The sequence below is a fragment of the Lates calcarifer genome, linkage group LG9, assembly GCF_001640805.2.
Source record: "Lates calcarifer isolate ASB-BC8 linkage group LG9, TLL_Latcal_v3, whole genome shotgun sequence".
In the NCBI taxonomy this organism is placed as follows: Eukaryota; Metazoa; Chordata; class Actinopteri; family Centropomidae; genus Lates; species Lates calcarifer.
In genome coordinates, this window is record NC_066841.1 from 7,074,627 (window position 1) to 7,087,562 (window position 12,936).

A 12,936-nucleotide genomic window follows, 5' to 3' on the forward strand; every position below is an offset into this window, starting at 1 on the left:
TACAGTTTTTGAAGTAATACTCCATATACTGTAAACACAAAAACAGACATCAAAACTGTTTTGATGCAAAATGAATCTCGTCACCTTAAGAACTGACCCTTCAAATAGCATCAGATCATGATCTCTTTCAGTCTCATTTGTCATATATGACATCTTAAACACAGAATTTATTTGGATAACCAATGCAAATAAGTGCCCCCATCCATTTTTTTTCTTAGAAAGCCTGAGTTCCGATAAGAACAGTATGTTATATTGGGCTATAAAAATAAACTTTGGGAAAAGGATTGTATTTTCATTGTATTAATTTGCAGGTTCTTGGACTTATGTATAGACTGACTGTGATTTTAGGTTTCAAGTATGCACCTTAGAGTCTGATATGCATGTCTGAAAGAAAGGTAGTTTATCAAAGCCCTGAAATGAGGTTAAAATCCCTGTCATCTCTCTGTCACACACACACACACACACACACAAAACACACAAACCTGTCCAGTGCAATGCAGCAGAGATGCAGGATGGATGCCGTAGTTAACAGGACGTCCAGAGATGTTCGGACGAGGCAGAAGATCTCTCCATACCGCCACTGGCCAGTGGTCAACTCAATCGCAGCAAAGGGCATCACGACCAGTGCAACCAGCAAGTCGGCAAACGCAAGTGACACTATGAAGTAGTTGGTCTTCTTCTTCCTGAGAGGAGAGGAGAGGAGAGAAGTTAGAATCGAGAGATTATCTCTAAAAGTGCAAGTGCCTTGCAAACTGCTTCGATAACTGAATAAAATTTTTAAAACATCATATTTTTCACTTAAGATTCTAGGTTTTTGCCCAGTCTTTGTCTCTTCTTTTTGCTGTTCTCATCTCATAACTGAGATGATCTCACAACTGAGTATTGTTGGCTGTTACTGCAACTTTATAGATCAGTTTCTCACCTTACAGGCAGGTACAGACAGATTTGAAATCTGCATAAGACAGGTGTTCCATGGCAGTGAACATGTAGTCGTCCTTTGTCAACTTAGGGGGAACCTTGATGCTAGGTGTGTTGCACAGATTCTGACAGTTGCAGATAGACCCTTCTCATTGTGTTGGGCTTTAAGCCAGAATGGACCACTGTTATTGCCGCTAGTAGTGAAAGGAGGATATATAGACTCACCGTAAATGTCTGTCCTTGCAGAGCGCCACCATGACCAGCAGGTTGCCGAACACCGTCATGATAATAATGATGGCGAGGAAGATGGTGAGGACAATCGTCTCCAATGAGCTCAGGAATTCCTGCTGCTGCTGTTGTTCCTGTTGTTGTTGTCCTGTGTTTATTACGTCATCCAACAAACTGCAGTACAACATTAAAACAAACACACAAAAAACTCAGCTTTGTCTCATACCAAATGATATTGGCTGTTTTTTCATGCCTTCCAAAATGACAAGAGAGCACCAGAATTTATGACTTACTGTTGAGGTGATGCTGTGGCCATCACTGGTCATCTGCACTGAGGTCAGCGGAGGAGAGTCCACATCACCCCATGCTCTGGCCCTGTCGACACACACAGACACAAACACACACACAGACACACACACACACACACACACACACACACACAGACACACACACACACACACACACACACATGATGTAATGGTCTTGGCTCTTGCAATAAGTCTGCATTTTTCTGAAAATAGTAGCAAGCTTGCGCATGTCATCTGCTTGGATTTCTTGTTGTTTGTCCATCCAGCACCAAAAATGTGATATTTGTGCCTCAAATAAGTAACTGGCTTATAAGTGTGTGATATTTCTAGGGCAAATAGGCTGCAGCAGGCAGCAGCTGTGTCTGCCAGATTCCATCAGCATGTTAGTTTGTCTTTGTGAAGCAATAATAATACCATGCTTTAGTGAGTACCACAAGAGAAATTCTCCTTTCTTATTCTCCTGTCAAGGGAGATCAAAGGTCAGATATCAGTTCCTGAACAGCACCTCTGGGGCTGGTAGCAACTCAGCAGAGTCTCCCTGTTGAAGGTCAGTCTGTCTGACCCTGTGGCCCATATTTAACCTGGTAAATAAGGTAAACATATTTATTTTTACCACACTGCCTGAGGTAACAAGAGGAGAATTAGTTTACAAACAGATGATAGAGGTTGAAGTATGAACTCTGGGTTACTGTCCACCTGGACTACCTTTTACCATCTTTGTTTCTGTCAAATTAATACCTTTGGATTCAGATCAGTACATATAAGCTCATATGTCTTTGTTTGCCTAATTACAGCTGTCTAAATAAGTCTAAGAGTATCAGTGGATGCTCCAAAAATCAACCAAAAAAGAACTAAACTATATCTTTTCAACATCTTTGCTTTCCCTGTAATGTGGTATGTGTGTAAAAAGCTGAAGATAAATCATAATTTATTTCTTTCTCTAGCAGTTTTGATGATATATTCCCCTTGCTGTTCGTTACCACCGCCCTTCTTCCACTGTGTGGACTGAGTGCTATTTTTTTCCTATTCACTAGACCCAGATACAAGCCCCAAATACAAAGCCCAAATACAAGCTGCAAAAGAATATCCAATGAAGAAGCATATCAGATGCCATGACATCATCAGCATGCTAACATTAGCTAATTAGCACTACACACAAAAGATAGCTAGGGCTGATAGGAATAGCTTTCATTTTTCAAGTAGTAATGGTGGAGCAACAGCCTGAGAGCCATGCTGCTCACATTGCTAAAAATAGGTATCTTTAGTATCTGCTCTTGAGAACCAACAGAGAGGCTGTCATCAGTACAATACTGTAGATGCCTTATCAGCTTTAAGTACCTATTACAACATCTGCTGCGTCTCTCTCCTTTTTTATGACAGCTGTCTGGTCTTATCGCACTTAAGGGTCAATATCATCGCCTGACAGACTGTGACAACTGGCGAGCCTGCCAACAACACTTACTTCCTGCAGACAGGTCACCATTTACAGTTTGTCACTTCTGCGTATCATCTTGTCCAGGTATAAGGCTATGATGTTAGTTTTTCCTCACTTTTTTTCAATCTGTAAGCATCCATCATTCACTAGACTGAATCTTGGCACAGAAAGATTTGACTTATCTCAGTTCAGAATAAATGTAGTTACAGTGCTGGTCCGCGAGACTGGTCGTGATTTGTTTGGTGGTCCCCAGCACCAAAAGAACTGAGAATGCCTGATCTATAGCCAGTTCTGACTTGTCCAGACATTGTGTCTTTGATATCTACATAACATTTACTGGGCAGTGAAAATAAGTGGCGCTTTTTTCCCCCAACAAAATTACTACCACTCAAGCTAAAACTGAAATCAAAACATAAGTGACGAGGAAAATTCAGGGTGTTTTTCATCAGTGGGTCCATTTTCTTGAGGACAGCAGAGAGATAACGCAACGCTGATAGATTACACCAAAGCCTCATTGTACTTGGCTGAAGAGCATACATACCATCTGTACTTACAAGGGCCAGTAAAACACTATGTTCCTTTTCTGAACAGATGTGGACTATGGGCAGATTGGAAAATGATAGAGCCCCTGGGTATAATTGCATTAAAGCTCCACCATCGTGTTTGGTGGTCGAGTACTCACACAGATGTTTTATGATTTCTGAATTGCAGTGATTCCCATTGACCAGATTTACTGAAAAATAAACAGCCTAAACATCGAAAATTCCATGAATGTCTTGTATGGAAAAACATCCTAACAATATCCAAACAGTGAACCAAGCAGTTGTAGACAGCTGAACAATGAGCTGAAACTTACTATAAAGCTCTATGAAGCTGAGCAGAGCTGCATATTCAGGTGATAACTTCAGGGGCTCCTGACCCTATAGGCATCTTGGCCTGTGCCTGTTCAGTAATTCATCCACAACTGGGACAAAAAACACACTAATTGCACACACAGTAAATATAATTAAATATCAAGTTGCTGGAGGAATCATTCAGCTCAACAATGGTGCACAAATTGGATTCAGCCTTGCATTCTCATTACAATACCCAGTTTCAAAAAAACTCACTGATTACTGTTTACATCTTAAATAGTTTGTAGAGGAAATTGCAATCAGTATTATCATTTTTATGTCTCTCTTTCACACACACACTCACACAAAAAAATCATCACTGAACAACAAAACTAACACCACCCACCCTCGTTGCTCACTTGGTTACTCACACATCAGACTCTTAGGAATGAGAAAATATTTGCTCAATATGATTTTCTAAGGAAGGGGGGAAAAAAGCAGGAGAGAAAGAAAGAGAGAGCGAGGAGGGAGAGGAGCAATATTTCAGGTTGCTGTGGTTTTCTTGTGTGATGTGCGTCCAGGGAGGTGTGTTTTCACAGCTCATCGTGTCCATTTCACATCTGACTGACACGGAGCTGAACTGAACAGAATGAACTCCACAGAGCAGTGGGCAAGGAGAGAATAGACTGCTTTTTTTGTCTATTTTTATTTGCTATGTAGCCCACAGTTGTTATCATTACTATTCAAAAAGTTTATTATAATTCTATTTTTTTTTTTAATCATCATTCCTAATGACAAAATTATTGCTCAGAGCACTAATGCTAAATTGTGCATCATGTCAGTAAATAAGAGAAACAAGACTCTACAGCCATGCTAGCAGCTCTATGAGGCTGTATGAACTTTGAGCTACATGTTAATGTTAGCAACATGCTCACAGAGACAATGTTTACGTGCTGATGTTCAGCAGGTATAATGTTTACTATGTTCACCATCTTAGTTTAGCGTGCTAGCATGCTAACAGCACTAAACAAAGTACAGCTATGGCCACAATTGTGAGCATCATGGTGGCGCTAGATGAAAAGTCAGGGGATCACCAAAGTCATCAGGATGGAGCGTATCTGGATCATGAGCTTCTGTACCAAATTGCATGCCAGTCCTTAGAATAGTTGTTGAGATATTTCAATCTGGAACTAAGTAGTGGATGGACTGACAGACTGACATTGCCACCTGCCATCAGCAATATAAACTACATCACGTCCTGAGGAGCAAGATGAGTAACATAGATAAGTTAAAATTCAAGTCAAGACATTAACACATCAATATGACTGTTTAGATAGATAGATAGATAGATAGATAAGCAGGTACTGACTGATAAACAAAAACAAGCATGCAGACAGACGATGTAGGAGGACTGACTGACTCATCTGATGTGAGCTGTAATTAGACGAAGCTCAGTCACCATCTGGAAAACTTTCTGATCTACCGGGCTGCACAATCTGCCTACCTGATGCACATCTGAAAACCTGGCTCGGCTTTATTTGTGTCAAAGTTTGGGTTTCTGTCACTAGAAAACTGTAGTTTCCTCTGGATGTTATCACATCATAATCAGATTAGCCCTGACTTCCGCAGCTACTATGTCACTCGGTTTCTGCGGACAGTCGGTGACAACAGGTGCTGATCAAAGGTATAAAAGTGTGTAATTGAAAATGCACACCTTAGTGATTCAAATAATAGGATTTAGAAGCAGCTGAGGGACACTGCAAAAGATAATGCTGACAACCATGAAGAGGAGAAGGTGGACAAATTGTTTTGAATTATGTGAAGTTTGTCAAGGGACTTTTTTTACTTACAGTATAACAGTCTCAAACTCACAAGAAATGTGTCATGTGATCAGGGCATGGAATCTTCCTTTCTGAAATTGTATTTTGTTATTTAAGTCCTTCTGATTTTGCTCATTTTAGTCCTCCTCTGTAATCCTGTTTCTATTCAATTTCTGGCACTGCTTTTAGCACTGACTATGAAATATGACTTACAAAAAAATGCACTCTCCACCACACACAAGAACCTCCACACACACACACACACACACACACAGCAAAATTCCACACTACATAAACAATGATTTTTCCATTATGTGTACACAAATCTTAACAAGACCAATTGGCAATGTGCTGACTCTTGACAACGTACCCAGAAGGGTATGCAGAGGTCATTTGTAAAGTAACAAAACTCTAAAAGTTGGAAATCATATAAATTTGATTACACTAATGTGCTGTGGTCATTATATCACTGTTAGCACAACAAATGCAGCAAATTAAATGCTCTTTAACTCCCCGCTCACTTGTTTTTTTGTCAGGTGGGAAGTAAATACTTCTCACATAATCTCACACCTCAGATTGTGAGAGGGCTGAACCGTGTGCGTGCCTGTGTGTGTGTGCATGTGTGTTTGTGCTTACATGCACATTTGTTTGTTTGTATGTGGAGGAGGAGTCTCTGGTACCGTTGCCAAGGAGACTGAGAGGTATCATGTTCTGCAGCCTATCCTCCTGTAATTTTAAATGTTTGAATAAGGAAGACTGGCTCTACTGCTGGGACAGATGCTCTCATGCTGTAAAGTGTGTGTGTAGTGTGATGTAGCTGCTGATTAGTGTTAGATTAAAAGATAGGTCTGGGGATATTCTATTTATCTTTATGTGACAGTAAATCCCATGAAAAGCTTCAGATGAATTGATCCTACTAAGAACTGCCTGTGTAGCAAAAGCCTGATGTAGCTTATTTCTCTGTTCCATGGAACACCACTGCTGTCCAAATATCAGTCCCTGGTGCTCAAAATACTAACTAGAGCATCAAATGTTTATTAATCTGTCGCTGAAAGTAATCCCCAACAAATGCACACTACTTTTCTTTGAGCAGTGTCTGCTAAAGTCTACAGCACCTAGTTGTTTTATGAAATGATATAGCCTATATTTTAAAAATATAAGTATATATTCATGACCTGTTTTTAAAAATGTACATGTTGACCAATGGACTTTGGGCAAGAGACTAAGGAGGTGATAAGGTATAAAGAAATTGACTAGTTCTGTTTGGATTTTGGTCTTTTCAGTTTATTTTTTAATAACAATAACAAAACTTATGAATTTCACCAGCATTATCCTTTAAAGGGAAAACATACTAACAGCACTTACATGGATTGTTATTTTCATTTGTTCTGGTCCACTGTCCCAAAACCAGTACACTTCTACTTCATTCCTACTTGTCCTACTGTATATTGCATGGATGTGGTGTGTACAGGTGGCAAGAGCGACAGCAACAGCACAGTAAGAACCAGGCAGTCAGGAAAATAAGTGGTTTGGTGCAGCTGTGTTGCATTCAGGTGTACTTTGATGCTATTGTGGGTGCATAAATTGGACTCTCTGTCTCTTATACAATAAATCTCTTGCTGAGTGCTGGCACTGAAGAGAGGCCCTTATGCTTTTTCTCTTGGGTCTCTCAGTGTTTTTGGAGCGCATCTTTACACATTTGCTAAATGTTAATGAACGATATGATGAGGACTCATTGGTGGAGGTGTTGTTTACTCATATGCAAACCAACACTGAACGTTAAACCTCTTTTTTCAAATGAATGCACTCTGAGCCTTACACAAAAGGCCGGTGTGCTTGTGCCTAAGAATTATGTTTGTCTTTAGATAGCCATCCTCATAGCTTGCACAAGTTCAAATTTAGCACATCAGGTTGCTGTTATAACTGGTCGTTTACTGTGAGGAAAGTCAAAGGAGAAACCACGTATCACCAAATCAACTACAGATACTGCCACCTATTTTCACTTGTTACTTAGAATTGCAAAACATGTACAGACAAACAAATGGGGAACTGAAGAACTATTCAGAATGTAAATTTTTAGCATCCCTAAATCCTAAACTTTCCTCCCAGTTCACTGTTGATGCTCAGTGGGATCAGACTGTCACCACTTCTATTTTTCCACACTTTGATGAACAGAATGAAAACAGATATATCACACACTGGTGAGTTCATCTCAATTGATATGGAACTTGTAGGAAGATGATGAATATATTTTTGCTACTATTTTTTTTATGACCTCAGAACTTAAAGAGTACAAAACAGAAAGCAGAACCCCTGTCAGTTTCAGTCAGTAATGATCAGCCAGAAGAAGAAAAAAAAAAAAACCCACCATCCGGTTTCACACACACATACACACCACACTGAGCCAAGAAGTTTTAATTCTACAGTATTATGTTAACTGACAGCAGCAGTAAATATAGAATTGGAGAACTGACAAACGTGTAAAGTTTGCTCAAGAACGAATTGGTTTGGGACGCCTATCAAGACCATGAAATAACCTCTCACCACCAGAAGCAGCCATAACACCAGCACACACATACAGTACAGTACACACAGACACTCTTTCTGGTTGGGTCGGAAAAGGCCTCCACATAACACTAAACTCTCGACCAAAACACATTCAATTCTTGAGTCTGTGGTGGAAAGAGCATTTAGAGTGTACAGAATGTCACTAAAGCCTGCCAAAACCTAAAACCCTCTCTCCATCTTTGTTGTTCAGCACTAGTGGTACTACGCTTGAAGAAGACTACTCGATGGACTAACCTCGCTGCACTCCTCACAAAGACAATTTATCTATTGGTGCAGGACAAGAGGATGTTTCTGCGGTGACAGCAGTGTGTACCTTGAACTCACAACCTTAGTAGTTGCTGTAATGACAGATCCTGCTGGACAAGGTCTGCTGAGAGTTAACTCATTATCTCAAGCCAGGGTCTAATGTACGGGGAGGGAAGTTGTCTTTGTGTCTTTTTGACACCGCGTAGGTTCTGCAGATGTTGCATGTGATGTCCAAACATGTCAGTTAATCTGGAGGGTTTTTATAAACTACCAGTCTGTGTGACAAGCATCTAACCAGGTAACATCTGGAGAGAGAAAACACTTCACATTCAAGTTTGAAGACTGATAACACTAATGGGACAGAGAATATTAATACTACTAATAAGTCTTCCATTCCATGATTCTTTATAAAACTATTTACAGTTTTAAGCACTGGAGCAAAGCTATTCTAAATTTTGATACGCAGACATAAATTCTTATTCAGCTACAGTCTTTTGTTGTTTGTGAACATGACTGCATGTGATTAAATTGTATTTTCTTAATGTGGACCCCAGGAAGAGCAATTGTTGCCTAGGTAACATCTAATGGGGGAGCAAAATAAACAATAAAGAATATTCTCGAAAAGCCACGTCAACACATCTGTAGACAAGGTTGAACAAAACCTCAACCATATCCTCAAATCAATAGTGTCACATACAATTACTGAATATTCAAAAACCCCCTCATTTTTCCTAATTACCTCCTCAGTGTAGAGGCACTGACTTTTCTACGCGCTCACAGGGATACACTAAATCACACACTGGCCTGCTGCACTCATGACTGGAGAGAGACGCAACCCAGAGAGGACGGAGCGTGTCTTCTGGATAAAGCTGCGTGGGTGAGGGTAATGGGTTGTGAGCAGGTAATTGAGCGCACTGGGCTCGTCAAAATAAGAGTGCCAGCTCACTGGATGAAGGCGGTAAAGGGAGAATGACTGAGGAATAAAGTGACCAGTGCACAAACATGTGCATGAAAGCACACACACAAGCAAATGCAAAAGACAAGCAGGCTGTGGAAATAAAGCATCTACCCAGGGCAATCACACACTGTGTGCCTCCCCATGGATTTAGTTAGCACTGATCAGTTTTCCACTTTCTCATGGTACCACTGTCCACATCAATATCTCTTTCTGTGCACACTCTGCCGGGAAATCAGGCTTAAAATACATTCAAGGAAACAATTATGTGCCGTCTAATAAAAAAGAAAAAAGAACAACAAAAAGTTTCTTCCTATAAAGCATTATGCCAAATTAAACAATCAAAGTAATAAAAGCAGCAGAAATATAAAATGTTGTCCCTCTATCACTTGCTCACAGATGTATAATGTTTAACTTGATGCTTTGCCTGGCCTCCTTTTCAATATAAATAAGTCACTTTATTTAAATAATAGTCTGCTGGTCCACATAAAGTTTTTGTTCCACAAAAATTTTACTGTGATAATATTTAACTGAAATGTGTTATCTACAAGTTTTTCTCCACACCAGTGAAGAGATGGGTGTGCAACAAACTGTGTCTGGGTTACTTTACCTCATCTCACAGAATAAATGGTCCCATTCAACTCATGTACCTGGCAAAAAAGAAAAATCTTACTTGTTCCACTAGAGAAGAATCCCTGCCCTGTCCTGCCTTTACTTGCTCACTAAGTAACTTGTAGTCCAGAAATAGATAGTCAACAATGATTTGGGAATTTCCAGTGTAAGCCTGAAATTTAATTCTAGCTGCAATAAAAGATAAATATACCAACAGATAATCTATGTGGTGGGATAGCCCACCACAGTTTAGGTTTCACTTATGTAACAGTGACGACAGCTGATTAAGTTTTAGATGCTCCAGAGGAGCTGGAGCTTTGTGTTTGTTGTTTGGTATGTGAGATATTTTTGCCATGCTCACTGCTTAGATACATTTTGGCATTCAGTGCTCTCCACTGAGCCCTGTTTAAGGGAAACCCAGCTTTGTGCTGGAAAATCAGGAGGAAATCAGAGAATGTCAGAGGGAGACGGAATATCATCGGAGTGTGACAGCTGAAGATCAACAGACAAGGAAGTAGCTTGGTGATTTTCTGATAGTAGGAGGTTCAGTTCATGCTTCAGAAGGTAACCAGAATGCCTGACACTTCTTAAGCAGATATTCACCTTGAGAATTTGAAGGCTACACTCACTGGCTCTCTGAAGTTACAGAAATGTCTACTCACCTCTTAAGACAATGAGTGCACTGTTTTTTTAATTGGTTTGTGTGAAAAGCTGTGTTTTCCAAAGGGTAGAGTGGACACAACGAGACTAAAAAGACTAAGTTTGAAAGATCAGTTACACTGAAATCACATTAGGAAGGGATTCCTTTATGACAAGTACAGACAAGAGGAACAGTTACAGTGATGACAATCCTTTTCAATGTGCAAATGGACATGTCTTGTATTAAAACTAACTTTTTAAAGTAACTTAAGAAAAAAGTCTATAAAAACTTGCCCCAAAATTGCCCATCACAGTTTCTCAGAGCCTCAGGCAATGTCATAAACTTTCTTGTTTTGTTCAAACAGTGGTCCAAAACTCAGATGTACTCCACAATGACAAAAGATATAGGAAGGTGAATGTCTTTCTTGATTGACAATAATCACCTAATGGTTGTTAGACCACTGATACTGTTATTGATTGATTAACTGGCTAATCATCTTAGTTGTACGTTGTATCACTCTTATGAGAAGCAATTCCCCCTAAACATGGTGTATTAGTAGCTGTCTGTCATGTATCCGGTTTTCATATTGAACAGAAATAAACAGCTACGAATGACTACAAATATAAAGCAGAAAAAAATAAAAAGAACTTCCATACTGTGTCAGCAGTAGGACCAAAACAAAGAGCTTATATCAGTGTTGACTACACCATGTTGAATTTACTACTGCCCATATGATAGCGTATCTCTTTAGATAACCAAGAGGCAAAAAGTATAGACAAATATGTTGCTTTGAGTGAGGTGACAGTGATAATGAATAAGGCTTGGCTGGCCCTGGGAATCAGGCTAATGAGTTGGCGTTGGTACAGATGGCCTAAAATTAGCCCGAAGGCGGCTGCTCTCTCCTAAATGTCTACAGGGAGTGGCTAATAAGGACAGCACAGTAGGCTATAGCAGGGACAAGAAGTTAACTGTTTCTGGTAAAGGCAGAAACCAGGGCTGACCCCCCACCCCCAAAAAATCACTTTTTTTGCTGTGACTAACACACTGTCTTAACTCAGTTTGCCAGGGGCAGGTTACTCGAGTACACTCACAGTCTCTCAGCACCAGTTTGTTTCACCTGCCTGATTCATTTACACATGCTCATACCTGGGAACTGGCCAGGGCTATCAGTCTGCTCGTGGCTACTGGCCAGTGTTGGAATAACGCCCTACTCGGGGGTTTCAATTTCTGGATGAGGCACGAGTGCTTATTTTCTTCAAAGATAATCAAAATCAGATTTAATACTTATCCAGATTCAAACTTTCATGCAATAAAATATCTAATAATAATAAATCACCATGACTGCTCATTTTTACAAATTGCCTTTTATTTATTTTGTCTTCTTCCCAGATGCTGCCAGAGGTTACAGGATTGAAACTATTTATTCCTGGGAAACAACTTAAGAGAGGATGAGTGATGAGGATCTGTCGGTTCTTATTTTAAATGCTGAATTGGACCAATGCTGTGTGTTTAAAGGATTATACAGTGTGGACTCCATGTAATATGTTTCGTACATATTGTGGATGTGCCAAAAGATGCTGGCAAGCTCATCCTGGTTTGGACAAGATTTCCTGAGAATAGGAGCCACGACAAGGGAAAGCAATGAAGTTGATTTATGAGAGAGGGGATTTAAACAGTGGACAAGGGAATTGTTTTTGGATGACACCACTGCCTCGGCTTTGTTTGAAAATGTTGCATCCCGTGTGATAGCTTAGACACGCACCAGTCTAACTAAATATAAGTCATCCCTTCTTAATATCTGTAATACTCTGTGCTTTAGCAAAGACCGCTGGGCAAACGATCAGAACAGGAGCGGGCTCTGGGTTATCACGGTTGTCTTGTTGGGCAACTATTCCATTTTGATCATGTTTGATTACGCCACTGAAAAATGGGAAATATTTCAAGTGCAGATCAGTGAATGAGACCTGAAATCCACTGTCCACCTCTGCCAGTTCACCAGCCAAATACCTCCTTTATCAAAAACTTGCTGCAGTCTTCATGAAAACAACATGCTGGTCTCATGAAATCTCATGAAATAACCCCATAATGTGTGATTAGAATTTCCATTAATATTCAGAAATAAATAAATGATAAAAACATGGTTAAGTACTTATGGTTAAGGTTAAGAATTTTAAAAAGTGTGAACACTCATCATCAGAGTTGAAGATGAATGTGCATTTCCCGCCTGATTTCTTCACCCTTACTTATTAGAATACCTCAATATATGAGTGTCAGTCTTGGAGCTGAAACAATAAGTTGAATTAGGTGATTAGTAGATTGATAGATTAGATAATAGAAAATTATTTTCACTCATTAACCAAGAAAATGTGAGAA

The 12,936-nt window shown here is 39.8% G+C and overlaps 1 protein-coding gene across 1 annotated transcript in view; it reads right to left on the bottom strand.

Annotated features, from left to right (window-relative positions):
* Positions 1 to 12,936, bottom strand: part of si:dkey-247m21.3 (5-hydroxytryptamine receptor 4) — a 39,206-nt gene that overhangs the window by 24,345 nt on the left and 1,925 nt on the right. The window contains exons 2-4 of the mRNA XM_018680648.2: positions 1,440 to 1,521; positions 1,144 to 1,320; positions 483 to 683 (exon numbers count right to left, since the gene is read on the bottom strand). Of these exons, the coding sequence (XP_018536164.1) occupies positions 483 to 683; positions 1,144 to 1,320; positions 1,440 to 1,462 (401 nt within the window). The 5' untranslated portion in view covers positions 1,463 to 1,521. The remainder of the gene's footprint in view (positions 1 to 482; positions 684 to 1,143; positions 1,321 to 1,439; positions 1,522 to 12,936) is intronic.